The sequence below is a fragment of the Eubalaena glacialis genome, chromosome 6 (genome assembly GCF_028564815.1).
Source record: "Eubalaena glacialis isolate mEubGla1 chromosome 6, mEubGla1.1.hap2.+ XY, whole genome shotgun sequence".
Taxonomy (NCBI): Eukaryota; Metazoa; Chordata; class Mammalia; order Artiodactyla; family Balaenidae; genus Eubalaena; species Eubalaena glacialis.
The window spans coordinates 472690-500526 of NC_083721.1; the positions used below are offsets into that span (position 1 = coordinate 472690).

At 54.1% G+C, this 27837-nt stretch overlaps 1 protein-coding gene across 4 annotated transcripts in view; it reads left to right on the forward strand.

Annotated features, from left to right (window-relative positions):
* The first annotated feature begins 5751 nt into the window (after positions 1–5751).
* LSS (lanosterol synthase) overlaps positions 5752–27837 on the forward strand; it is a 57459-nt gene continuing 35373 nt past the window's right edge. For 3 of the 4 annotated variants that reach the window (XM_061193771.1, XM_061193768.1, XM_061193769.1), the window contains exons 1-17: positions 5752–5841; positions 6307–6475; positions 7214–7352; positions 9411–9519; positions 10613–10734; positions 12123–12219; positions 14097–14232; positions 14512–14620; positions 15274–15392; positions 16692–16789; positions 17065–17092; positions 18754–18810; positions 19433–19504; positions 20003–20053; positions 20605–20754; positions 21160–21256; positions 22040–22145. In XM_061193771.1, coding sequence (XP_061049754.1) covers positions 5828–5841; positions 6307–6475; positions 7214–7352; positions 9411–9519; positions 10613–10734; positions 12123–12219; positions 14097–14232; positions 14512–14620; positions 15274–15392; positions 16692–16789; positions 17065–17092; positions 18754–18810; positions 19433–19504; positions 20003–20053; positions 20605–20754; positions 21160–21256; positions 22040–22145 — 1673 coding nt within the window. In that variant the 5' untranslated portion in view covers positions 5752–5827. The remainder of the gene's footprint in view (positions 5842–6306; positions 6476–7213; positions 7353–9410; positions 9520–10612; positions 10735–12122; positions 12220–14096; positions 14233–14511; positions 14621–15273; positions 15393–16691; positions 16790–17064; positions 17093–18753; positions 18811–19432; positions 19505–20002; positions 20054–20604; positions 20755–21159; positions 21257–22039; positions 22146–27837) is intronic. The other variant, XM_061193772.1, reaches the window with a different exon arrangement.

The following is a 27837-nucleotide window of genomic DNA, read 5'->3' on the forward strand; positions in this document are numbered from 1 at the left end:
CTTCTTCTCTTCAAATCTACAACATTCCTAGATGATGACCTGCTTCTTATTTCACTGAGAAAAAAGAAGCACCAGGAACAGAACTTCCTCATCCTACCACCACCAAATCTACCAGCCAAACCCTGCATCCGCCAGAACAAACACTAATCAACTCTTAGGGATTTCTTCAATGATTAACTTCATGTTTATCAGTAAAGACTTAAGTAATGCTATTTCTTAATCTCGATATTAGACATTATCTATTGATTTCCTACAATAGAAAATGAGTCAGCTCTCTTATAGTATCCTCTCTGCAACGTGTATCACCCACACATGCATACTACACTTCCTCTCCCACTGGTCTCCCAAAACGATTTAAGATGTTAGCTGAAATCTGCGTTCAGAGTTCAGTATGACTGTATTAATACCGTTTGCTATCGAGCCCCGTATTGGTTTATGATTACATTTCCTTTAGGTACAACTTTCAGTTGTACCTGGAGTCAACTGTCTTGCTTTTTCATTTGCTTGGTTTTCTGTGTTCCTAGCACTACTTCACCCAAACCTCTCCTCGCTAAGTGTAAAGCTCCTCCCAACACTCAGGTGCCTCAGGTAATAGGCTAGCTCCATTTTCTTTTGGAAATGGACCGCTGGGAACCCCCCCGTCTTTGTGCCACCTTGGACGTTTCCTGGATTCTGAGTCATATATCTTCCTCTTCTGTGGTCTGCTTTCTCATTTTGATGGAGCTCATCTTTCAGAGCCTTCCAAGCTTGCATATCTAAAAGGTCTTTATTTCTACCCTTACATTAGATTCATCGTTTGAATGGAAGTAGAATTTTACATTGGAAATTATTCCTCTGTGTCTTTGTTTGTTTTTTGTTACTGGGAGTTTTAAGATCATCTCTGTCCCTGGTGGTCTCAAATTTCTCAGCAACACGCTTGACGTATTGGTTTGCCTCCCCTATTCCCTGCCGAACTTACTGCGCTCGGCACGGTGTAGTGCTTTTTTCCAGTAGTTTTTGCTGTGTAACAAACTACCCCAACCATAGCTTAAATTTGGGAAGGATAGGCTGGGCAGCTTTCTCTTGGGATCTCTCATGCAGTTGCAGTCAGGTATTGACTGCAGGTATTGGGACTGTGGTTATCTGAAGTCTTGACTCTGGCTGGATGTCTGAGACAGCTCACTTACATAGCGGGCAGGTGATGTTGCACTCTTGGCTAGGGGCTTAGCTGGGGCTTTCGACCTGAGTAGCTATATGTGACCTCATCATGTGGCTTGGCTTCCTCACAGCAAGGTGGCCTCAGACAGGACTTCTCACATGGCATCTCAGGGCTCCAAGTGCAAGTGCCCCAGTGAGCGAAATGCAAGCCCAGCTTTGGAATCTGCAGGATCACTTCCACTGCATTGTATTGGTTACAAGCATCTGGTTATAGATTCAAGGGACGGGACATAGGTCCTGTTTCTCAGTGGGGATGAGTGGTAAGACCACATTGTAAAAGAGCATGTGAGATGGGAGATTTTGCAGGCATCTTTAGAAAATATTCTCCCATGCTTTTTCAATCCAGAAAATTTTCCCCAATTCTGGGAATTTTTGGAAATTATTTAATACAATTTTCTCCTCCACTGTTTCCCTTTGGAACTCCTAATATTCAGATGTTTGACCACCTGTATTGATGCTCCAATTTTCAATTTTTTTATATCTTTATCTTTTTATCCTACTATTCTAAAATTTCTCTATCTCCCTGTTCTAGTGATTTTAAAACTGCTACCATATTGTGAATCACTATATTGTACACCTGTAACATATAATGTTGTACATCAACTATACTTCAATAAAAAAAGTTTAAAAAATTTTAAACTGCTGCCATATTTTTAATTTCTGAGAGTTTTTTTCTTTATGTTTCTTATTAGAGACAACTCCGGTTAATTCATTCATTTATTCAATGAATAAATTGAATAGACTTGGAATGTTTACTATATGCCAGGCATTATTCCAGGTGCTGGGGATATAGCAACAAATGAAACAAATTTCAGCCCTCACAGAGCTTATATTTTAGTGGGGAGATAGACAATAAACAAGATAATTATGCAAAACATTTGGTATGCTAACTGGTGATAAGCACAGAAAAAAATAAGGCAGGGAGGGAAAGAGTATGTCAGGATGTTGCACTCATGAAACAAGAACCATCTATCTCTGTGAGGACATGTTTTTGTCAAAGTCCTCTTCTACGACTTTCAATCATCTCCATTTCTCAAAATTTCCTTTTTTGGGACTTCCCTGGTGGTGCAGTGGTTAAGAATCCGCCTGCCAATGCAGGGGACACGGGTTCGATCCCTGGTCCAGGAAGATCCCACATGCCCCGGAGCAACTAAGCCCATGTGCCACAACTACTGAGCCCACGTGCCGCAACTACTGAAGCCCGCGCGCCTAGAGCCCGTGCTCTGCAACGAGAAGCCACTGCAATGAGAAGCCCGTGCACTGCAACGAAGAGTAGCCCTCGCTCACCCCAACTAGGGAAAGCCCGCGCGCAGCAACGAAGACCCAACGCAGCCAAAAAAAAAAAAAAAAATTTCCTTTTTCTGTGTGTTTCGTTGCCTTTCGTGGTAGACGTTTTCCTCAAATGTTTGGCTCATGTTGATGATGGGGCTCTGAGGAGCTTGCTGGAAGCTCTGTGCCAACAGATACAGCCTGCCAGCTGATAGGCTTCTCTGCTTTCCCACTGGGTCCCAGCTGCCGATGTTTGGAGGTCTTTTGGGGGAGGGCCATTTGCTCCAGAGAAATCCTCCTATTGCCCGGAGCTATACGGCTGAGTGGGAGAAGTGGAACTGCCACAACAGTGGAGACTTTCACTCAACACCCTGCTTCCAGTGGCCCTCAGCTATGCCTTGTGCCTGAGTTCACACCTGCTCTGACTCCACTGCTGCGGGCTTCCGTCCAGGTAGGGGAAGGGGTCTACTGTCAGACTGCTTCTTGTTCAAACTTTACACCAGTTCTAATTTCTGCACCTTCCTGGGGCTCACGGGCAAGAATGGTCTTTTTCCTCAATGGCGTCACCCCGACAATGGGTTGCAGCTTCCTCTGGCTTGCTAAGGCAGTGAGTACGCCTCCTTGCATGCCTGGCCTCTCCAGTTCTGTTGCCCTCTCTCGTTTACTGGTGCTTCCTCTCCCATTCTTTCACTACTGTGCATTTTTATCTCTTTCATTACTTTATGTAAGTAGGGTTTAGGTGGGAAACGGAAGTCAATGCCTGTGCTCAGTCTGACATGTTTAATTGGAAATCCCCCCCCCACCCTTTTTAACTACTTCTGGGCTTTTCTTCTCACATCTCCTGAGATTGCGCCTGTCAGTCACCAGTAAATTGTCTTGCCACATCTAGTCGCCAATTCTCAGACCTCATTTTACAATCCCTTTAAAATCTCTGCACAGATCACCATGTCTTCACCTGGCTTCCCGGACTCCACATTCCCCTAGTTTTTCTCCTCTCTCTGGCCACGTCTCCTCCTCTAGGTTGGAAATGGTTGGTGCCCTAGGACTGATCCTGGAAATTCTTCTCTTTGGAACACTCACGCCCTAGCTGATTTCATCCAATCTTATGTTTTCAAACATCACCTGAAAACAGGCGACTCCCAAGTTCCTCTCTCTAGTTCTGTCTTCTCTCCCGAATACCAGCCTGTCTACTCAGCCTATCCACTTGAATGTCTAATGGCATCTCTGTCTTAACATGTCCCTAATCTAAGTTGAAAGTTTTCCCCAAACCTTCTTCTCTACTTTAGAAATGACATTATCATATGCCCAGGTGTCCATGCCAAAAACCTCAGAGTCTTCCGTGTCCTGTTTATTGGACAAGCAGGAACTGGTAGGGTGCAAGTGGAGACAAGCATTATTTTTTCTGATGACTCTCCCTAGAAACTCTTATCTGTGATTCTCAGATAGATTTTATAGGTTTTTCCTATCTTAGAAATTTTAAAAAGAGGATTATTGTTTTGCTCATAAAAAGTCCAGTCCAGTAAAATATCAAAACTCAAATTCTGCTCCAAGCGAAACCTATTTCCTCCCTTAGCTTGACCAGAGTCAGAGTTTGAGATGTCCATGTAGGCTGGAGCCCTTATTCCCATGCTTTGTGTTTCCACACTGGAGGGACATCCCTGGAGAAAAACTTCCAGCCTTTTCCCCTCTCCCAGGGAAGTGTGAATTGGGGAATTTGGGAGAACAGACAGGGTTAAGCGTGCTCAGGCTCCTCTGGGTACACTCTCTGGGGTCAGCAGGCTGACGGGCATCTTCTCATTGGCACCTGGCTGCATGCTGCTTGGTGGGGCAGCTCTGTGGAAGCTGCCGTTGTCCCCCTGGGCCAGAGGCTGGGAGGTATATGTGTCTGATTTAGAGGTGGAAGTAGCTAGCCGTCTTGATCGTCAATCTAAGCCATGTCTTCCAAACTAGTTTCTTCTCTGTAGCAAGGCTGGTATTTTGATATCCAAACCTCTTATTGCTGCGTCGTCTTCATTGGTTTCAGAACCGGGATAGGAAGAGGCAAGTGTCCTTTACTGACCATCTAACAGCCTGATATTCCACTGGGGGAAGGTGTATGTGTGTTTCCTTTTGCAAATCCCCCCTTGCCCCCTGGCTTGCTGGGGTTCATGGCATGGGGATAGGACTCAAGGGATGGGCACAGAAACACTCACCTAACTGGGGAAGCTGTGACCTGATGTCAGGGCTTCTGTGGGGAAGATGAAGAAATGGTGGGGCTGTCCGTGAGTTCCTGCAGAGCCGCCTTTGGGACCTCAGCGTCCGCACAGTTTCCTCCAACTCCCCGGAGCCCCCGGTTCCTGCTGCACACCCTGCGACCACTTTATCCCCACCCGACCCACCCCCAGTCCTTTCAGCACATTCTCCATCTTTCTCTCGCTTGCCTTTACAGTCCAGGCCTTCCACATTTACTTCGCCGGGACCGCAAAACTGCAGGGCTCTCTCTGAGTGGCACAAGCTCTCCCAACGTGGCTCCCTCCCAGGGCCAGTAGGTGCTTGGCACCGCTACCTCGAAAGCCCCACAGCAAAGCCTTCAGCCTGCCTGAAGATGCACCGCCCCTCACCTGTCAGCACCAGCCTGCCCTCCCCCTCCTGTCAGCCCCTCTCCTGCCCTCTCCCCTCCTGCCAGCCCTCTGCTGTTATCTTCCCTCTCCTGCCATCTCCCCTCTGGTGTCATCTCCCCTCCTGTCAGTTGCCCTCCCATCGGCTCTCTCCTGTCAGTTCCTCTCAGGTGCCCGCCAGCGCCCCTTCTCCCCCGGAAGCCTTTCCCCCCCGCGTCGCGCCCTCCGCGGGACCTCGCGGCCATGTCTCCCCTCACTCACTCACCTACAGCCTCCGGCCTCTGGCTCTTCCTCAAGGGCACTAGCCGCTCCCCAGACCCCCTGCCTTCCGGCCTCGGGTGGGACCCTCCCCAAGTGTCATTCGGTCTCAGGCGCCCCCTGGTGGCCTCGTCCTGGCGCTTCGCCCCACAAGTCGCTCCGAGGCTGACAGACTCCGGCGGCAGGCGTGACTGGCAGTCGCATCCCTCCCGGCCTCGCCCACTCACCAAGCCCCGCCTACCCACCCAGTCCCGCCCACTCAACGCCCCGCCCCCAGATCCCGCCTCCGTCAAGGTTCCCCGGCCCCGCCCCCAACGCTCAGACCGTCGCGCTCCACCACTGAGCTGGCCGGCCGCGCCCCGGACCCACCCTCACCGCGCTCTGATTGGCTGCGCGGTCATCTTCCCATCGCGTTCTCCGGTCTGCAGAGGCGAAGGCCTTCGAGGGCTGGTGGCTGGTCCCGTTGCGGGGCGCAGGCTGAGGGGAACCGGGAGCGCGCGGCGGTCATGACGGAGGGCACGTGAGTTCCCGCGCCCCTCGAGAAGGGAGGGCGCGGTCGGGGGCGCCGCGGAGGGGTCACACCGGGTCGGGGGCTTCCAGCGAGGCTGCTGCGCCGTCCGGCCTAGCCCGCGGTCTGTGGAGACCTGCGGCACCGGCCCTGGGGGCGGTGAGGGGCGGTGAGGGGCAGGCTCTCCTTCGGCGGTGTCGCCCGGGGACCTTCTGGGGCCGGGCCGAGGAGAGCCGGGTGGGGCTGGGGGTCGGGGTGGGGACCGGGACGTGGGCGGCGGTCCCTGTGGCATGTGTCTCCTCTCCCGGAGAAATAATGGCGCGGTGTTTAGGTGCAGACGCGTGCCAAGAGGGTTTTTATTTTTCAAGGTAAGGGAAACAGTGGTCTGCTCGCAGGTCGCTGGGGTGAAACGGGCAGTTCGTTGCGCCTCTGGCCTCTGACCTGGCGAGCAGGTCACTTGAGCATGATCGCTTCCAGGTGTCTGCGCCGAAGAGGGGGACCCTATAAGACAGAGCCCGCCACCGACCTCAGCCGCTGGCGACTCAGCAATGAGAGGGGGAGGCAGACGTGGACATACTTCCAAGGAGAAGAAGACCCTGGCCGAGGGCAGTCTGGCCTGGAAGCTCACTTACTGGGCCTGGACACCGTAAGTGTTGATTCTGCTCGCCACGTGCGGGGTCTGGGACGCCACCAGACACCCGCCTGCCTCCCTTCTTAGCAGTGGGCACCAGGAGCCGGTAGGGAGCTTTCCACAGCTAGACGTGAAGGGCGTTTTTTTCTCTGGTAAAACAGAAGGGATGTGTACTGTGCACCTGTGTCTCGTGTCGCCAAAGCTGGTTCCTACCGGAGTTAATCGAGGTAAAGATGGAGCATGAAGTGAATGGGCCCCTTGGCTTCAATCCCTTTATCACTAAGCTGCATGTAAGAAACTGCTCTAACTTCGTTTTTGTTCAGAAAAAGAAGTTTCTGATCTAGTGAATTTCATAAGGGAAATTCAGTTAGTTAGAGAGTATGACATAGAAACGGGGTCTCCCTGTCACTGCGCCATCCCGTGGCCCCTGCCCGAGGGGGGCCTGAGTTCCAGGTCTGGGTGGGCATCAGTGCCCCGCCCCACACACTTGGGCACCTGCTTCATTCAAGATGTCTTGGAGAAGTGGTGAAGAAATTTGCAAATGTGTGACTGGAACGCAGAACCACGAGGATGTGGAACCGTTCATTTGCTAAGATTGGCAATGCCATCATCAGAGTTTTAGGCCTTTGACTGAAACAGCTGAAACTTTCAAACAGTTCAGGTTTGTTACTTTGAACTGGTCTCGAAGTGCCAAGGGCTCCTCTGGCCTGGCTGCACGCCACTGAGCTCTCAACTCCTTTCTCTTCCTGGCAGAGGAGTCACTTCAAGGACTTGCCGAAAGCCGTCACAGCCCGTGAGGGGGCACTCAATGGGATGACGTTCTACGCCGCCCTGCAGGCTGAGGACGGGCACTGGGCCGGTGATTACGGTGGCCCGCTCTTCCTCCTGCCAGGTAGGAGGGTGCTGTCGTGGCCTGCGGGCGAGGCCCCCCTGGGGCATCCTTGGCGTCTTGGCTTGATCTGGTTCAGGCCTTGGGTGAACGTCTGAGGTGTGAATGAGTGGACAGGTGACACACCGGGAGCTCACAGAGAAAAGGGCCGGGGAGGTTGCCCTGTGCCCTGTGCCTGAGTGGTCCTGCTGTGGTTGCCAGGGGATGGGAGCGAAGGCTCAGCTAGCTAGCGTTCTGAAAAAGGAAGCGGGGGGTGCTGTGGGGGCCAGGGGGAGCTCTTGAGTCCCAGTGCAGAGCAGGGGCGTCAGTGGAGGGCCTAGCCTATGCCAAGGTGCAGAGGTGGGCAGGAATCTTTTAAGTCCTGTGTAGGCAGCTTGTGTGTGTGAACTCACCTGAAGTGTTGGCCGGGAGAGCTCAGATGGGACCTGTAGGTGCAGGTTGGTGAGTTGTAGGAGGACTGCAGTTGGAGCCCCTGGGTGCTGAACTGGTTTGGCTAGACAAGTCTGTTTTGCATCCTGGGAATGTTTCTCTAAAGAAATGCTCAGCTTTGTAATCCGGAAAATTCCCTGAATTTATGCAGAAGGACCTTTTCCTTTAGTGGGAGTCGCACTGGGAGGCCATCCAGCTCCCATCTCCGCTTTGACTCCACGCCCTGCTGCCTCCTGGACTATACAGCTTTGTATCTTCCTGACTAGGGACCCAGGGGCCTGATGCTTGGGGGCAAGGCTTTGGGCTTTCTTCCCTTGGTCGGACCTGGAGCCTGTTGAGACTTTTCCCAGGGATCTTCATGGGGAAGCAGTGACTGCACTGGCTTGCTCTGACCCTGGGCAAGGTGGCAGGACTTCACCATGCCTTGGCTGACTCATCTGTGATGTGGGGATCGTGGGGATTGGGTTTGGTCACATGTGCATGGCACCAGGCACTCAGTGGGTGATTGGTCATGGGGACACTGCATTGGTTTGTGCTTGCTGCTGTAGCTCTGGGCTCAGCCTGCTGCCCCACCTGCCCTCTGCAGGCTGTAGGTTGGGGCTTTCCTCTCTCCCTCTGGACTCTGGACAGACCATCTTTCTCAGGTGGACACTGGCCTGTTTGGGGGTGCCATCTCAGGGTTCTTCCATGGCTGGCTGAAGTTTGACCGGTCTTCTTCTGCTTTAATTTGGCAGATGCTCCTGGAGGTCATGACTCTGTGTGGCCGTGTGGCATTGAGCATCACTGTGGTGATCCCTGACTCTGGGGTTGGACCTCCTGGGCTCCAGCCCCAGCCCCACCACTTAGGGGCTGTGCCTCAGTTTCTTTGCCTGTAAAATGGGGAAGACACCGGCTCTGCTTCCTGCTTTTGTGTTTTCCTGTCTTGACAGCATCATACCTGTTATGAAAGGAGATGGACTTTTTTCTGTGAACCTCTGTGGTGTCTCTATATCTATCTGCCTTTCCAGAGTGTGTCTGTGTGGGTGTGTCTACTGGGGCTTCTCATGCCTCTGGCCATAGTTGGGCATCCATTCCATGACACGTTGTTGCTGGGGCCTGCCTGAGACCCCGCGTGCTCGGTGCCATGGGCACGTGGCTGATGGAGCCTAGGCCCAGGGTAGGGTGGAGGGGCGGGGGGGGGTGGCCTGTGAACACCATGCTCAGGAGGGCTAGGCTGGGAACAGAAGGTTCTTTGTGGATAATATTTATTGTTGTCCATCTTGCAAAGTGATGTGTGCTATTAAAATTAATAAAACAGGAAAATGTAAATGTAAGCGAGTAAACTACCCCATCCAGGGATGATGCGTTGAGTGCTTCTTTCCCAGCAGGCGTGTCAGTAGTGTGGACCTTGGAGTGGCTGGGTGGGCTCTGCACGCCCCATGTGATACGTGCCACGTGTGCTGTTGCTGCTACTCCTGGGGCCCCAGTTCTAAAGTCCCTGAGGGGGCCGGGAGTAAGAGCCTTCCCAGGCTTGTTTCCACAGGAAGGAGACCCTAGCGGACAGCTGCCTGTTACCTGGGGTTCTCAGGAGGAATGGGGCCTGGGCTTAGCAGTGCTGAGTGCCTGCTGAGGAGTATCTTTTCTGCCGCACAGGCCTCCTGATCACGTGCTACGTGGCGCACATTCCTCTGCCGGCTGGATACAGAGAAGAGATTACACGGTACCTGCGGTCTGTGCAGCTTCCTGATGGCGGCTGGGGCCTGTGAGTCTGCCCAACCCTGCGTCACTGCGTGTGTATGCATGCACGTGCACACCTGTTCTTATGTGGGAGATGCACCTGTCAAGGGGTGGGGTGACTGTAGCTCTGGCCCTGGGTGGGCGGGGAGAGCCTGTCAGGAGGGAGATAGGCTGCAGGCTACGTGCAGGCTGGGTCCGCGTTTCCCTGGGGCTCTCAGAATGGGCCTGTTCACTTTCTGGGCCTTGGTTGTGCAGCTCATGAGTTTCATGACTGATTGAGAGACTCCTGAGACCCATATACCACAGTGAAAACCATTTGCTGTCATCACTAAGGCAGAAGAAAATTGTCCTTGACCCTGGGATGGCAGCAGGGAGAGGCAGGCCGGGCAGTTCTCCCCACGTTTCAGCCTGCTTTTCTGTGGTGTCGCTCGCTCTGGGAGCAGGGCCCTGTCCCAAGGTGGTCAACTGCCTGCCCACCTGGCTGTGGGGCCCTGGTGCTTCTTGCCCTGCAACCAGGACGTGCGCCCCTCCTGGGCTGGCTAACTCCACACCACCAGCCTTCCTTACAGAACCCTAGGACAGCTCAGCCCTGCTTGCCTCCTGGATGGGGTCGTGGGCATCTCGAGCTTGAGATCCCAGTTCTTTGCCGTCTGGGTCCTGGGACAGACCTGAGGTCTCACCAGTGCCTTCGCCTGCCCTGGCATGCTGCCTCTGGAGCTTGCTCTGTGGGCCGTAGTGATATAGGGTCTGTTGATGGGCCACTGCCTGGGGTCATGTTGATTCAGGCATGGGAAGTAAACGGACAGGGACGGGAAGTTTTGCTGTGCTCTGCAGCATGCGGGATCTTAGTTCCCCCACTAGGGATCGAACTTGCGCCCCCTGCATTGGGAGCACGGAGTCGTAACCACTGGACCGCCGGGAAAGTCACTTGAGGGCAGTTTTGGAACTGCTCAGTTGTCGTGGAGGTGTAGGAGCTCTTCCTGGAGAATGGCTGTTCTGGATGTTTCTCGTGTTGTTACGTCATTCTTGATTTGCTGAGGAAATTTAACGGAAGCGTTGCTTAATTTCTTACAAGTAATGGAAGACGTCATTTTCTCACCTGTCTCCTGCTCCTGTAGGCACATTGAGGACAAGTCCACGGTGTTTGGGACTGCGCTCAACTATGTGTCTTTGAGAATTCTGGGCGTGGGGCCTGACGATCCTGACCTGGTGCGAGCCCGGAATATTCTTCACAAGAAAGGTACGCCCTGCATAGCACGTGCTACGTAATAAAGAGTTCACGTTACCTCACCATAATGAGTGCTCGAAAATGGGAAATAGAAAGGTGCACCTGCACTTCACATACAGCAAAACACGTGAGCCAGGAAGGCGTCAAAGCAGGAACAGGAGGAAACTGTCGAACCTTGCCAGTAAATTTTTAAAACACAAATTAAGGTCGCCGTATAATTCTGTTTGTTTCACAAATGGGCAAGGACTCACGAACAACACGCTCGTGCGTTGCTTGTGGGAGTGTTCCTTCCCAGAGGGCAGCCTGGCCGCACGAGAGTGGCGGGAGCTGGTGGAGCTCTGCCTGCACCCTCCACCCTCGCTCTCCTGTGTGTCCTGTAGGGCTCCTGGGGTGACTCCTCTGCCCTCGCCCTGGGGAGGCCCTTCCTCTCCTGCTCCTCCGAGAGTATTCGCTGCTCCTCTGCAGGGCCCGGTGCGTCTCGCCCGCCTGCCCTCCGCTCACGGACACTCCCCAGGCTGCTCGCCCTCCCTGCTCTGTGCTCACGCACAGCGGCTTCCCGTCAGCGCCTCGAAGCCCCTTCCCGCTTCAGGGCTCTGCACGTGCCGCTTTGTCTGCCTGGGCTGTCCCACCTGCCGCCCAACCCCGCTGCCTCAGGGACTCCTGCTCACCCTTCGCCTGGCACCTTGCATGTCACTTCCTGACCTGCCACGTTGGGTGACGCCTCCTGCTGCACTTTCTCATGAGCCTGCATTCTTCACACGTGTGTTGCTCTTGTAACGAATCCATCGTCAGCTTCTGGGCTCACTAGTGCGAGGTCCCAAGGCTGATTTCTGGTTCCTTGTCTGGGAAGGAATGTCTTCAGGCCACGCTTCCCTAGTAGCTTTGTGGGTCTTTGCCTTCTGCACACCTGGGTTCGGGGTGAGGCCTCCTTGTGAACCGTGTCCAGGATGGTTTTCCTGTGCTTGGGACCAGTGCTGCTGGGGGGGCTCCAACATGGGGCCACAAGCATCCCCACAGCCGCAGTCCAGATCCGTCTGCCGCGTGGGTACAGTGCAGCGCGGGACGGCCAGGTGGACCCCAGGAGGGAGAAGGCCGAGCGTGCACGGTCAGCTCCCTCATCACCTCCAGGCCCGTGGGGACCCGGGCTGCCGTGTGCACCTGGGCCTCTCACCTTCCCAGCTGCTGCTTCCTGGGGGCAGGGGCCAGGCGGGCTTGTTCTGGGGAAGACGTCGGTTCCACCCAGCAGCCCTGGTGTTGGGTGGTCCCGAGTGGTTCTGGAGCCTGCTTCTTACGACAGGGAGAGGATCCTTAGCAGGCCTGCCTTTTGAAGGGGACCCGACTCCTGAGGGTCTCATGTTCACAGTCAGAGGCAGGTGATGGGGCCTGTTCTCTCCCCACAGGTGGTGCTGTGTTCATCCCCTCCTGGGGGAAGTTCTGGTTGGCTGTCCTGAACGTGTACAGCTGGGAAGGCCTCAACACTCTGTTCCCAGAAATGTGGTACGCTTCCCCATCTACGGTCACCACTCTCTTAGCGAGTAGAGTGACGCCGCCCTGGGTCACTTGCTGCCTGTTAGTCAGATGAGGGGCTGTCTGTTCAGTGGAGTGGGGTGGCGTTAGGCTCCTGGCAGAGCCCCTGCTTGGCTGAGTCCTACAGACTATGGGAGAGGGTTCCTGCTTGGGCAGGAGGGAGGTGCCGTGGGGTTGGGCCATGTGGCAGGTGGGTGGGGTCCTGCCTGCTGGTTACAGAACCTCCGGTGTGGGGCGTGATGCGCTGCCTTTGTTGCGTAGATGCCTGTGACTGTGTCTCGTTGTGGACATTTTGAGCACCTATAGAAATAAAGGAGGTGACAGCCCATGCAGCCCTCCCCAGCCCAGTGTTGGGTGTGTCGTGCTGACTGTCCCCCTTGTCTTTTTTGCTAGTGAATGTTAAAGTTGATCCCAGACATTCTGTTTCCCCTGTGAACTCTTCAGTGTGTGTCTTTAAAAGATAAGAATTTTCTTTCAACAGAACTACAATATTGCTTAAAAACTCAGTAAAATCAACATTAATTCCATATTGTGTGATACTTATAAGCCAGAGATTTTAAACATTTTGTGAATATCTAATGAAATCTCTGGACATGTGTCCCGAATACATTCATATACATATAAGTACCCCAATATCACCTTCAGGAGGTGAGGTCCCTGGAGCAGGGAGCTGTCAGGGAGGTTGGGGGGCCCTTGCGCTAGGGGACTTCGGTAGAGGAGAGGTGCAAGGTGAAGGGGCCAATCAGGAGATGACAACAGGGGCCTGATGAAAGGGCCGATGGCCCAGCCTCACCGGGGCAGACCTGCCCAAGGCTGGCCACAATGGAAGGGGCGGGAAGTGGTCTGGGGCCATTCCAGTGTTCCTCACCGGTGGGCCTGCTGGCTGGACCTCGGACCTACCCGGTGTGTAAGGAGCCGCAGAGGAAGGCGCTGAGCAGGCGCTGGGAAGGGTGTGGTGTCAGAGGTGGGTGTGGGGGACTGCGTTGGCTGCATCCCCGCACCACAGGGCCCAGGCCGTGGGTGCCAGGCCTCTCGGTAACTAGGGCACTGCTAGTCTTGGCGGAAGCTTTGGAGGGTGTAGGTTGGAGTGTAAAGGGCAGGTGTGCAGGATGAGGGACCAGAGACCCTGAACCACTTCAGCTGCGGGAACGCTGGAAACGTTACCCAAAATGTAGCAAACGCCCTTTAAGGTGAGTGGAGGAGCCCTCAAGAGAGTGAGGCCAGGGGTGGTGGGGCTGAGGACACCTGCCCAACCCTTACTCCTGGGAGCAGGGGAGGCGGGCTCACCTCCCCGTGGCCTCCACGTGGCCTCCCCTCTCACACGAGGACGGAGGCTGAAAGGGGCGGGTGGAGAAAACAGCCCAGGCGTGCCCCTGCCTGGGAGGCTGGCAGAGCTGTGCTCATGCCAGGCTGCGTATCTGGGTGCAGCACAGCAGAGGTAACGATCAAAGACACAGGCCTTGAGAAGGTGTGGCAGTCCTGAAGGTTTTTAGGTAAACTTTTTATTTTGGAATAGTTTTCAATTTCCAGAAAAGTTGCAAAGATAGTCCAGAGCGTTTCTGTAGACCCCTCACTCAGTATCTCCGTGATTAATGTTCTTGTTACTGCGGCGCGTTTGTCACAACTGGGAACCCGCAGGCAGTCCTCGCCGTTTAGGAGCCAAGTCTCCTGGCTCTAGGAGGCACCTGGTGAGCCAGGAGAAGTTGTCGGCTTCTGTGGACCGTGCCCCTCGGGAGCACGGCTGTGCCCACTTGGGCCGGAGACAGCCGTCCACCCTGTGTTCCGGCTTGAAAGGGCCCCAGGCTGCAGTGGTGGGGGGGGGCCCTGCTGACATGCTGTCCCCCCAGGCTGTTTCCTGACTGGATGCCCGCGCATCCCTCCACCATCTGGTGCCACTGCCGGCAGGTGTACCTGCCTATGGCCTACTGCTACGGCACCCGGCTGAGCGCCGAGGAGGACCCGCTGGTCCAGAGCCTCCGCCAGGTGAGCCTGACCACGTACGCCCGCTCTCGGGGGGGCCCACGGAGCCGAGAGCGCCACAGAGTGGAGCCCCCACCTCCTGTCCCTAAATGACTGCTTGGGGGCTTGTGCAGTGGGGTGGGCTGCAGGGCACCTGTGAGCAAGGGCCAGGCCCCAGTGCGTCCCCGGGAAGCAGCGCTGACATGGGGCTTGGGGCGCAGGCTGCTTGTCGGGGCCTGCCCTCGGGCGGGCAGGCAGCGGAGGGGACGGGCAGGTCCAGGGCTGAGGCGCTGCCGCCCTCAGGAGCTCTACGTGGAGGACTACGGCCGCGTCGACTGGCCGGCGCACAGGGACAGCGTGGCCCCCGGTGAGCTGTACACGCCGCACAGCTGGCTGCTCCACGTGGTGCACGGTGGGTGCCCCCAGGGGCTGGCTGGGCCCCCCGGGGGTCGGTCGACACCTAAAGTGACAGGGAAAGCGGAGGGACACGGCCCCACGATGAGTCCTGGCGTCGGGGTCCTGCGGGGACAACGGGGCCGGCCGTGCACACCTCGTGTCCAGCAGACCCGCCTGGGGCTCGGGCTCCTGGACAGAGGATTCGGAGCCCAGGGCCTTGAGGGGCCGGTGGTTCCTCCTCAGTGGGAGAGAAGGGGCGGGACCCCACCAGGCCCAGTCCAAGCCCGTCTCCCGTGGGTCCTCCTGGCTGCTCAGAGCCGAGTGGCCTCCCCGTGGAGCCTGGCGGGTGCTGTGTGCGCAGGCGGCCACGTTCCCCCTCATTCATGCGTTCGTTCCCTCACTGGTCCTGCAGACGGGCCCTGGGGTGGGAGCCGGGACCCGCCCTGTCAGCACTGGGAGGCAGCACGCTCTGCACGGCTGCGGGGGCCGCAGGGCGGCACCGGGATGCCAGGGAGGGGGCTGCACCAGCAGGCAAGGAGAGTGGGTGAGGGGGGTGGCAAGGGGGGGCCCGGAGACTGGCCGCCATGGGCCGACCGCCCTGGGGGGGGGGTCTGTGCTGGGGCCGGGACTCCTGTGTCTGGTGCCCGTTGACGCCCCCCTCCCTCGCAGCGATCCTCAACCTGTATGAGCGCCACCACAGCGCCAGCCTGCGGCAGCGGGCCATCCAGAAGCTGTACGAGCACATCGCAGCCGACGACCGCTTCACCAAGTACCTCAGCATCGGCCCGGTCAGCACCCCTCGCCCACTGGGTGTCTGGGCCTGGGGTGGGCGAGGACTGGGGGCAGGTTGCCCAGAGGCCTGTGTCTGTGGAGCTGGGAGTGGGGGTCTCCCTGGAGGTGCGGTCTCCCACTGGAGGCTGCCACACCTTTACGTGGGACGTGGGCCTCTGATCCCCCAGGACCCCTGTGCTTGGCCCGCCCTCCCGTCCCACCACCTGGTGTGTCTGGAGCACTGCTTGTTGCGGCTGCCTCCTGAGGTCTTTCTGGCCGGTGGGGTGGGCTGCTTTTCCTCCCCTGGTCCTCTCCCCTTCCCCACCCCTAATAACCCACCATTTGCCTTTCTCCTATGGGGTTTGCAGGACCAGGGTGCTTGCGTTCCACTCCTGATTCCTGTTGAGGCTGGTGGCTCGAGACTCGCTTCTCAGAGCCTCTGGGCTCCTGACCCTGCTCTGCCCCGTGGGGCCGTGAGCCCGGGCGGCCAGTGCAGGGTTGGGAGGCTGGCCCGCAGCCTTAGGGCACTGGGTGCAGGAGGCAGCGCTGTAGCGAGCCTCGGGCGGCCGTGACTGTGGCCGCCGTGCTGGGTCAGCCCACGGCTTCTCTGTGTGAGCCCAGTGGGCGCAGTGTCCGTGAGCCCCACGCATGACCCTGCTCCCAGGTGTTTTCGAGGCCGGGTGGTACCCGGGGGACGTCAACTGCCACTCCCCCCCCGAGGGACCAGTTGTTTCCCTTTCAGCGCCAGGGGATTCTGTGTGGGCTCTGACCTAACGCTGCATAAAGCAAGTTAGAAATGCGCTGTAATCGGACCTTGGCCTAGGAGGTCCTGGGGTGGGAGGGCTGGGCCTCTAGAACATCTGCTCTGAGCAGTCAGGCCCTGCGCCGCTGGTCTCGCCTCCGAGTCATTCCGTCTCTCCCGTGGCCCTCAGCCCTATCCTCCGTCCCCTGAGTGACCTCAGGCAGCTCAGGACACACCACAACCCACGTGCTCACTCGGGTCCCCGCCTTGCCCGTCACCCTCATGGCGGTTCTGCTCACTAGCTGGCTGGGCTCCCATCACCTCTATGGGTCACCCTGTCTTTTCCCTGCTGCCGTCCCCCTCCCTCCTTGGCACACGTGCCTTGGCCCATTCACACCTTTCCCAGGGCAGGGCTGCAGCCTGGTAGCAGTGAGTGCTTGGGAAAGTGGTTAGAACAGAAGGCCTGGCCTGCAGCAAGGCCGTGCTGGGGCCTCGGTGGGGTAGGGCTGCGGCCCTCAAGCCCGGGAACCCCGGCAGGTGTGGAGCAGAGCCCTGACAGGGCTGTCTCCTCCAGATCTCGAAAACCATCAACATGCTTGCGTGCTGGCACAGGGAAGGGCCGGCCTCCTCTGCCTTCCAGGAGCACTTGTCCAGGATTCCTGATTACCTCTGGTGAGTGTGGCGGGGAGGGCGTGGCCCTTGGGGAGGGCGTGGCCCTTGGGGAGGGCGTGGCTGAGAGCCTGAAGGCCAGCGTGTCCCATGCAGGGAATTCTGTGTTTGAGGGAGGCCTCTTCCCCTGGTGGGCCCTCCACACAGCTGGGTGGGGGGTGGGAGCTGTCCTCACGTGTCCCCTGCTGCGTGGGTGCATTGCTCTTGGGACACGGGCTCTGGGCCCCTGACTTACGGCTCTGCCCTGTGCTCCCTGACCTGGACTCTTCTCCTCACAGGCTGGGCCTCGACGGCATGAAAGTGCAGGTAAGGGCTGTAGGGCCACAGCTGCTTGCTTCCTTGCAACCATTCCTGCCTTTTGGGTTTGTTAAGATCCCAAGTCACTCCTCCCGACGTGTTCTGTCAGCGTGTGGTGAGTGGCTGCAGGTGCCCCTTGTCCCGCATCTGAGGGGCACCGCCGGGCACCTCCTGGGTGTGTGCTGTCTGGCAGGGATGCTGACAGGCCCTGGGGGGTGGTGGGAGAGCTGAGGGCCTGCAGCCACACCATGGGAGCAGTCTGTACACCAAAGTCATTCAGAGCTGCAGCTCGGCGGGGGACGAGGGCCACGGTGGTTCTCAAGACGCCAGCCCAACTGCTGCTGGACAGCTGATTTCACAGCTCGCATGCTGGGTCTGGTTAGCGGGGTCAGGACAGCAGCAGGATGTGGTCAGAGCAGAACCCGTGCCCTCTGCTGCCCCGAGCTGAGCATCCCAGAGGTACCCCCTTCAGAGTCCTGAGACGCACTCCCTGTGGCCCCTCTCCGCGTACACCGCACCTCTGTTTTGTACCGTTTGCTGGTTTCCAGTGTCTGGATGTTGTAGATGCTGTTCCCCCAGCTTACGTCCTGTGCGTGTCCCTGGGGGTGGGGCTCCTGGGTCACTGGGCAGCCTGGGCTGACCTGGTCCTGTCCCGGCTGCAGGGGCCCTGGGGTCAGCGAGCCGGGAGCTGTAGGGCTTTTGTCTCCTGTCACTCAGTGTGCAAATGTGGTGCCTCCAGCAATGTCCTTGCGTCACACTGAACTCTGGGCCCTTTGGGATGAGGGCACCTGGGCCCAGCCCCGCCCAGTGCAGACCACCCCCCCCAGGTGCCCTTGCCAAGCACACTTGAGCCCCACTTCCAGCTCCCTGGCCCCCACGCCGCCAGTCTTGTGTGAAAAGATTCCTGAAACACGTGAAGTGCAGGAGGGTGACGAGACCTCATGTGGCTCCCCACCCCCTTTGACACCTCCAGCCCTGGAGCTTACAGGGGCTTCTGGTTCTGGCAAAACTGCCATGCCGTCCCCACTGGGTTCACGGCAGCCCCCGGTGGGGTTTTGCTGTGTGTTCACTGGTATCAGGATTCAATCCGGGAGGCTGGTCCTTGATGTCACCTTTGTCCTACAGTCTCCCAGTGCCCTTCTCTCCTGGGCCACTTGTCCCAGCGTGTCTCCCTTCTGCCTGCTCTGCACCCCAGGTTTTCTGCAAACTGGCGGTTAGGCCCTGAGGCTTGATCCGGTTCAGGTCTTTTTGGCCAGGCGCTGTGTGTGTTCTTCCCACACATTGTCCCGCCAGGCTGCAGTGTCTCGTGTCCCTTAGTGTCACCGATTGGTCTGGGCTCCGTGCCAGTGGGCAAGCAGTGGAGGCCATGGCGGTGGTCATCCAAATCCTGGAAGTGCTCTGAGAAGCCCTGTCCTGGCTGGTGGCCTGGTGAAGGCAGGTGGGGCTGCCTGACCCACGTCTCCTTGCAGGACCAGCCCCTCTCAGGGCCTCGTGGGCTTTAGGGGTACAGAGCCCAGAGCCTGGGGTGAGGAGTCGGCTGGGCTCCTTCCTCTTTGTAGGAGCTGGTGGAAGCCCCTGCACCCTTCCTTGGCCCTCTAGGCACCCATCGGATCTGGGAAGTTGGGGTGGGGGTGGGAGGTGGCTGCTGTAATGCTGTCCTCTCTGCACAGGGTACCAATGGCTCGCAGATCTGGGACACCGCGTTCGCCATCCAGGCTCTGCTGGAGGTATGTGGCTCTGTCCCTCATTCTCCAGCCTCCACCTGCCTTTCCCGTGTGTCCACCCCTGCATCCAGCCGGACACAGCACCTGCCGGCCCTGACCCTTTGCTTACCTGGGCTCCGAGACAGTGGTCTTGCCTGGCAGCTCTAGGTGTGGGGCTGGCTTGAAGTCTTCAGGGGCAAGGAGCTTGTGAGGGCTGTTCCCGAGGTGACGAGGTGCTGGGGTTTTTTATAAGGGGGAGTGGCTCCAGGCTCTTCTCAGTGCTCAAATTGCTCACTACGGATACTTTTGAGCACGTACTAGAAAGAAATAGGAGCGTGTTTTTATGGTGGTGGGAATGAGGTTGGTAGGATGTGGGGAGGAGTCTGGGACACGTGGGGGCCTGCCTTAGATGGGCAGGGACCCTGTGGGCACAGGCTGGGGCTGGGGCTAGGGTGGTGTGGACCATCTCTTCTGCTGTTGCTCCACCATGTCTTTCTGACTTGGCGGCAGAAACCCGAGCGCCCCGAGACTGGGGTGGGTTTGCTCCTGGTTCCCAGTGGTGGCCGGGTATCACCAGGGTCGTCCAGGGACCAGCCCCGCGCGCAGGCATGTGCCGGCTGGCGGCTCACCCCCTCCTCTTTCCCAGGCGGGTGCACAACACAGGCCAGAGTTTTGGTCCTGCCTGCAGAAGGCGCATGAGTATCTCCGGGTCTCGCAGGTGAGACCAGGCCTGGTCCGTGCCTCGCACAGGCGGGGTGCCCCTCCCCCCAGCATCTGCCCCTCGCGCAGGCGGGGTGCCCCTCCAGCCCAGGGCGTGTTCCCCCAGCATCTGCCCCTCGCACAGGCGGGGTGCCCCCCCAGCATCTGCCCCTCGCACAGGCGGGGTGCCCCCCCAGCATCTGCCCCTCGCACAGGCGGGGTGCCCCTCCAGCATCTGCCCCTCGCGCAGGCGGGGTGCCCCTCCAGCCCAGGGCGTGTTCCCCCAGCATCTGCCCCTCGCACAGGCGGGGTGCCCCTCCAGCCCAGGGCGTGCCCTGATTGTGGGTGGGGGCAGTGGGCCACGTGGGTGCTGCCTGGAGGGTTCCCACTGGCACGGGTGACCGAGAGGGCGGCGGCACTGGGTCCCCGCATGTCCTGCTGTGCTGGCCCCTCCCTGCCCGGTGTCTGCGTACTGTGGTGGTGATGTGTTCCCTCCTGCCCCTCGGATGCTCACCAGGTCCCAGACAACCTCCCCGACTACCAGAAGTACTACCGCCAGATGAGCAAGGTACCGCGGCCAACCCCACCCGCCCCGGTTAGCTGGGCCTTGCCCTCGAGGAGGGCTCTCTCCTCGGCTTCCTGTTCTGATAGAGGCACAGTGTGGGGTTCCACTGATGTACCCAAGATACTCCTGACTGAAGAGTTGTGCGTAAATGCAGTAGCTGAGCTATGTGGGCTTCACCCCACCGTGTCACACACTGTGTGCACTCAGCAGCACGTGCAGGCATTAAATAAGCTGTCAGAACGTGAATGGCAGTGATGAGGGGAGGAGTGGGGAGGGCAGTTCTTGCAGCGCGTGGGGGCGTGGACGTGGCCATGGCTGCGTTCTCACAGCGGGTTGCTTGTGCCCATCCCGCAGTAGAGCCTGAAGGCGGTGACGGGCAGAGGCTGCAGTCCTTGTACTGGAAGTTGGAGGCCGTCCACGTGTGTGTGGCTTGGGGCTGTGGCTGTACCTCCGCTGTGGATGGGCCTCGGCTCTGTGCAGGCGTGCGAGGCGCCATGGCCTGGGGTGGCCAGGTGTGGGCTTGGCCTCCACCCTTACAGCCCCACACTTTCCAGGGCGGCTTCTCCTTCAGCACACTGGACTGTGGCTGGATTGTTGCCGACTGCACAGCTGAGGCCTTGAAGTCCCTCCTTCTCCTGCAGGAAAAGTGTCCCTTTGTCACCAAGCACGTCCCACAAGAGCGGCTCTTCGATGCTGTCGCTGTGGTGAGGCTGCTGGGTGTGGGACTCTGGTCGCACAGCTGAGGGCGCTGTGCACGTGGAGTCTTGGCCACCCCACCACAGACCCTCTTAGCACACCCAAGTTTTGTCCGATTTTTACGATGGAGATCACATAGTTTGGTGGCGCACGTGTGCTTTATAAGTGGTAAGCATGCACGTGCCGGGGAGTGGTCCCGGGTGGTCACGGAGTACCTGGTTGATAAAGGTTGCAGCCCACTGTTCTGGGCGCCTGAGGGTCCTGGTTTAACATGAAAACCGGCTCCCTGTTTCCCATCCCTGCTCCTTGGTTCCTAGCCTTGGGGTGTTTCTAGAAAGCTGTGCCACAGCCTGTGGGCCCTTGCATGTGCTCAGCGCATGGGCGAATTCTCACGGTGTTCCCTCTGGTTTTAGTTGCTGAGCATGAGAAACCCCGATGGAGGGTTTGCCACCTACGAGACCAAGCGTGGGGGACACCTTCTGGAGCTTCTGAACCCCTCGGAGATCTTCGGTGAGTGGTCGGCCAGTTGCCACAGACTCAGGGGCCCCACGTGCCTGAGGCTGGATCTCCCACCAGAACCTGGAGCTCTTTCCCCTGGCGGGGGGCAGTGCCAACAAATGTTCTGGCAGATGCGGTCGGATGCTCTAAGGAGCCCCCAAGCACCAGAGTGTTCCGTGCGTCTCGACTTCCCAGGGTGCGGTGACCCTGGTTGTGGATAGAAAAGCTGCAGTCTGCCTCTCGGAGGTGGGCGGGATTCACACCGGCTCTCTGGCCCAAGCCTGGGCCGGCTCCTGCTCTGTCTTCCATAGAGGCCGGCCTGTCTCCTGAGTGCTCCTCATGGAGCCCACAGCTCCTCACAGGGAGGTGACAGTGGGGACCCGCTCGCCTGTGTCCTCCTGCTGCGTCTGTGTGCGCCCCTGTACCCTCCTTCTGGGTCTACATTTGTCGGGCTCCTGTAACTGGCAAATGTACTCCTGTGGAGGCATTCTCAGGGTGGGGTGCAGCTCTGCTGTGTGTGCTTCTCTGTTACCCTCCCACTGACCTGGCTGTCCTGCAGCACAGATGGGCCTCCGGGTCACCTGTGTAGGTGCCTCCCTCCCACCTGGTGGCCATGTCAGCGGGCTGGTCGCTGGTGACGCTTCCTCCTTTCCTTTGGAGGATGGTCAGGCTCGTGATGTGTTGTACAGGCTCTGCATTTTATGGCGTTCTCCTGTGTCACGGTTTGGCCTGAATTGCCAAATTGGGCAGCTGAGGTAAAGTTCACATACCTCAAGCCTTCCTTTTCTTTCCCAGGGGACATCATGATTGACTACACATATGTGGAGTGCACCTCGGCTGTGATGCAGGCGCTGAAGCATTTCCACAAGCAGTTCCCAGACCACAGGGCCGGAGAGATCAGGTAAGGGCGGCCTTGGCACAGGGATGCTCAGTCACGTAGCATGGGTACCATCAACTTGGGGCCAAGAAATCAGACAACCTTGATGTCATTGAGAGCAAGCCATTTGCTCACTTGGGGTGCTCAGGCCGGGGGCCCATCTCAGACAGTGGGCTCTGGAATAAAGCTCATTTAAAAATGGAAGGGGTTTCAGATGCTCCTGAATCCTGCTGTAGGCCCTGAAGTATATCAAATGTGTGTACTGGGGGTCAGAGTAGCACAGTTATAACACAAAAATGAGTTATTTTTTGCATCTTCTTAATAACATTAAAAGAAGACACATAAAGGTGTACCTAGGAGATACTGTGGGTTCAATTCCAGCCACTGCAAATGTCACAGTAATGTGAGTCACGTGAATTTTTGGTTTCCCAGGGCATATGAAAATTACGTTTACACTATATTGTCGTCTATTAAGTGTTCAATAGCATTATGTCTAAGAAAATGATGTACGTATCTTAATTAAAAATATTTTATTGCTAAAAAATATTAACCATCATCTGAGTCTTCAGCAAGTCAAATTCTTTTTGTAATAGTAATATCAAAGATTACTGATAACAGATCACCATAATAGATATAATAATAATGAAAAAGTTTGAAATACTGTGAGAATTACCAAAATGTGATAGAGACATGAAGTGAGCAAATGCTGTTGGAACAATGGCACTGATAGCCTTGCTCGATGCAGGATTGCCAAAAACCTTCAGTTTGTAAAAAACACAGTGTCTGCGAAGTGCTGTAAAGCAAAGCACAATAGAATGAGGTATGCCTGTACCCCCAGCTCCACTTGTGTCCAAATAATGGTAGTTTTTAAATAAACCTTTCCTGTTGAAGTCTGGCACATGTTTAGAGAAGTACACAAACCATACATATAGCCCTTGGATTAATTATGAAGTGGACACACCCATGTGACCACATCAGGCAAACACATTACCAGAAGCTCCCCTCCTGGTTCTCCTCTGCCCACTGTGATCCCAACGTGGAATCCCACGTCTGTCTCTCTCCACTGTCGAATGCAGATGCCACGCTTTGTTTACGCATGTGCTTGTCGTATATCCTTCAGGGCCTCTCAGTGGGTTATTATGAATCATCCTGCTGTGAACAATCTCAGACTTGTGTTTTGGGGCACAGAGGTTCCCATTTCTTGAGGATGTAGATGTGGACTTGCTGTGTTATGGGGCTTCTGTGCAGTTTTTGTAGATTTTCCTTCATCCTTGTATGATTCTGTTGTTTCATGGCTCTTGGTAAACCTGGTATAGATTCAGCTTGGTCATGATGTGCTTTACTTTTTATATATTGTTGGATTCAATTTGATAAGTATTTTGTTTAGGATTTTTTCAAAGGTTCATAAATAGCTAAAAGTAAAGCCAGTGAATCATTAGTAAAAATTTATCATGCACACACCACAAAGACAGTTTGCAAACCAGGAGTGCACAAACCAAAACATTGAATGAGGCTCGGGTATATATTGTTATAAAGAGCTTATATTGTGAGAAAGCAGTAACTGTTTATTCTTCACAGTGACTGATTACAATATTAGAATTTTCAGTGATTACCTCGTATGAACCTTGGGAAGCAGTTCAAGTTTTCTTTATGATTTCCAGAGGTGTAAACAAGAAATGACCCAGGTCAAGTTAGTCTTGCAAAATAAGCTAAATTAGCCTTTGTTTGTATGATTAAACTGGTTTTGTCTGCTCAGGGAATTTTCGAGGCTGGGCTCTGTTTGTTTTTGATTTTAACGGTTCCCCCTTTTGGTCATTGTCTCAGCCGACTGAGGGTATCACCAACCAGTGTAGTGTTATTCTCTCTCTCCACCGTTGGTGTAGTCAGGCTGAAGAGTCACATATTTGCTGTTTTCATTAGTTGAATTGACGGATTGGAGAGCCGTGTAGTCACCATCTTCATCATTCATGTGGTTATTGCAAATTTCATCCAGTTGTCTGATCCGATGGATACCATTTGGTATGTGAGTGGCTGCCGGTAGGCATTTAAAACTGTTGCGAAATTAATGTGATGACTATAAAAAGAACAATAATCAAGATTGAAAAATTTCCCAGAGCCCAAATTTAATCAATTAAATAAATCACATGGGTTATAATCAGATTCGGGTATTACCTTTCTAAGTCAGTCTACAAAAACTTTAAAAGTTGTTTATGGAGGCGCACATGCTGTGTCAGCAATCACATGTCCTCAGTGTTCCTCAGGACAGGATGCACCTTGGGTGTGTACTTCAGGAGGCAGCATCGTAGTTGTCTTTCCACCTAAATTAGACCTCTATATGATCTGTGCAATCAGGTAATTCAATGAGAGGCATTTCTATGGAAACAAAAGAAAAACAATGGTAAATAATTCAAGCAAATTATAAATTCAGTTTCTGAGTTTGGAGAGCAGCTAGTTGAGATGATTTCTAGATGCTGGGTTCTAAACATCTTCAGATGCAGTGAGGACAAGTGTGGCAATTAGACAGATTTTCCTGGTTTTCAGTGTGACTGTCTCTGGTGATCTTCCTGAGTGGCCACACAGCAACAGGCATGAGGATCGTCCTCACATGAGCTGTTGAAGTCTGTATCAAGTTGTCCAGCTTTTGCTTGCAGGGCTTCGGGAAAAGGGCAGTTTTAGTTTCATAGTGATTCAAAAATCAAAAGAGTGGAAGAAAATTGTAAATGTTAGTTTGGAGAGTTCTAGCCACATATTGGAGGAAATCAGAAGAATTCAGGATTCAGTCCAGTTTACACTTAGAAAACAAACTTAAAAGACAATTAATGGTACTAGAATCTGATGTACATAAAGGTGTATTACTGAAACATAATTTTTCTCTTTATAATCACCTCCATTTCTATCAAAGATAACCGAGTCTAGTTTCAATAAACTTGGCCTGATTATTTATATAAGTGCAGCAGGAATAGCGACTGACCATATAGGCTCTTTAAAATCTGTTTCGTTGGAACTTTTCATGAGGAATCTCATATTGGATCTTTAAAGTCTCTTTAGGCTAAGAGGCCAAGACAAGGACTTGTCCAGTTGTGTCCTGTTACAAGAACAGATTCTCACTTAACTTTTGCAAATATGTATTGTTATGAAAAATAAGAATATTTAATAGGAGTTTCAGAATTCTTGAGGGACCAGGTAGGGAGAAAAAGATAAATGTTTACTAAATTGCTGTAAGTTGTAGACAGCTTAAAAGAGGAGAAAAAGGGTCCTTTAATTTTGGAAAATAGAACGCTAAAGAATGAGCAGTTATCAGAAGCCTACATTCTAGAGTACTTGTGAGGGCCTTTTCCATGAATCTCTTTGAAGATGAAGCACTTTTGCAGGAACATTTTTGCAAAAGCATCAGAGTAAAATAATAACTGTTTGCAAATGACAAACAACTATTTGTAAATGAAAAGAGTTGGAATTATATCAGGGCATACCAGATTTTTGGGAATTTCATATGATTTCTGGAATATTTATTTTATTTACTTATTTTTCAATAAATTTATTTATTTATTTATTTATTTATTTATTTATTTATTTATTTATTTATGGTTGTGTTGGGTCTTTGTTGCTGTGCACAGGCTTTCTCTAGTTGCGGCGAGCAGGGGCTACTCTTCATTGCAGTGTGCAGGCTTCTCATTGTGGTGGCTTCTCTTGTGGAGCACGGTCTCTAGGCACGTGGGCTTCAGTAGTTGTGGCACGTGGGCTCAGTAGTTGTGGCTCATGGGCTCTAGAGTGCAGGCTCAGTAGTTGTGGCGCACGGGCTCAGTTGCTTCGCGGCATGTGGGGTCTTCCCGGACCAGGGCTCGAACCCGTGTCCCCTGCATTGGCAGGCAGATTCTTAACCGCTGTGCCACCAGGGAAGTCCTGGAATATTTATTAATAATTTCCACATAAATATTTCCTAAAAAAAGTTCAGCATCACTTCTTATTTGAAAATGCTTCCCATGAAATTTAACACATATGAAAAGTTACATAGTTGTAAAAAAGCTTGTCTCTTTTAAGAGAGAAGACTCAGTTTTCTTAAGTAATCAAAGACCCGATAAAGACAAATCATAGAATCTTAGTTTTCTAGACATATTACATTAAAGGTAAAGAAAAACATTTGTTTACCCTTTCTTATTAAGAGCAGACCAATAATCTAAGAAAACTATCCTTTTAATAGAGAAAAGCAAATTCTAATTTCGTACCAGTGTAATTTTTTTTTTTTTTTAATTTATATTTGGCTGTGTTGGGTCTTTGTTGCTGCGTGTGGGCTTTCTCTAGTTGCAGTGAGCGGGGGCTACTCTTCATTGCGGTGCGTGGGCTTCTCATTGTGGTGGCTTCTCTTGTTGTGGAGCATGGGCTCTAGGCACGCGGGCTTTGGTAGTTGTGGCACACGGGCTCAGTAGTTGTGGCTCACGGGCTCCAGAGCACAGGCTCAGTAGTTGTGGCGCACGGGCTTAGTTGCTCCGCGGCACGTGGGATCTTCCTGGACCAGGGCTCGAACCCTTGTCCCCTGCATTGGCAGACGGATTCTTAACCACCACTGAGCCACCAGGGAAGTCCCAGAACCAGTGTAATTTTGATATTAAAATTCTTCCTTGGGGCTTCCCTGGTGGCGCAGTGGTTAGGAATCCCCCTGCCAATGCAGGGAACACAGGTTCGAGCCCTGGTCCGGGAGGATCCCACATGCCGCGGAGCAGCTGGGCCCGTGCGCCACAGCTACTGAGGCTGTGCTCTAGAGCCTGTGCTCCGCAACGAGAGAGGCCACTGCGATGGGAAGACCGCGCACTGCGACAAGGTGTGGCCCCCTATCGCCGCAAGTAGAGAAAGCCCCCGCACAGCAACGAGGACCCAACACAGCCAAACATAAATTTAAAAAAACACAACAACAAAAAACAACAACAACAAAAAAATTCTTCCTTGTTTAAAAACTTGTATAAATCCATTCCAGTCTTAGTCAACGTGACTACACACAAAATTCCTTTCTCAAGATTCCTTTTCTATAAACCTACAGCTTTTTATATCCATTCAGGTTTTGTCCTGTCTTTTTCCTTTCTTATTCTGGAACAATCATTTTACTTAGAAAAAAATTACTTTCTTTTTTTCCTTCAACAAAAATGCATCCTTATTCCTCATACCTTCTCTTTTTTCAAAAATATTTATTTATTTATTTGGTTGCACTGGGTCTTAGTTGCAGCTCACTGGGTCCTTAGTTGCGGCAGGCAGGTTCCTTAGTTGTGGCATGCAAACTTCCAGTTGTGGCATGCATGTGAGATCTAGTTCCCTGACCAGGGATCGAACCCGGGCCCCCTGCATTGGGAGCGTGGAGTCTTAGCCACTGTGCCACCAGGGAAGTCCCCCTCATACCTTCTACTGAAAACACACATCCAACTTTTCATATATAGTCATTTTCTTTTATCTGTATTTTCTAGTAGTTTTGTAAACAAACAAACCTTAGCTCTTTTATGAATCAGTTTTGGCAAGGGAACTTCTATAGCAGTCTGTATTTTTTTTTAAAAGCCTCTTTTTAAAAAAAAATGCTGATTTTTAACTTTATTAGTTCAAATGTTATTTTCTCAATTTCAAAAACTTACAAAGCTTACCTAGAGAAAAAATGATGCAAGGAAGTTGTTACAGAATAATTACACATTCACTCTTAGAGGATAGCATAATTGCCTGTGAATGACATTAAATGAAT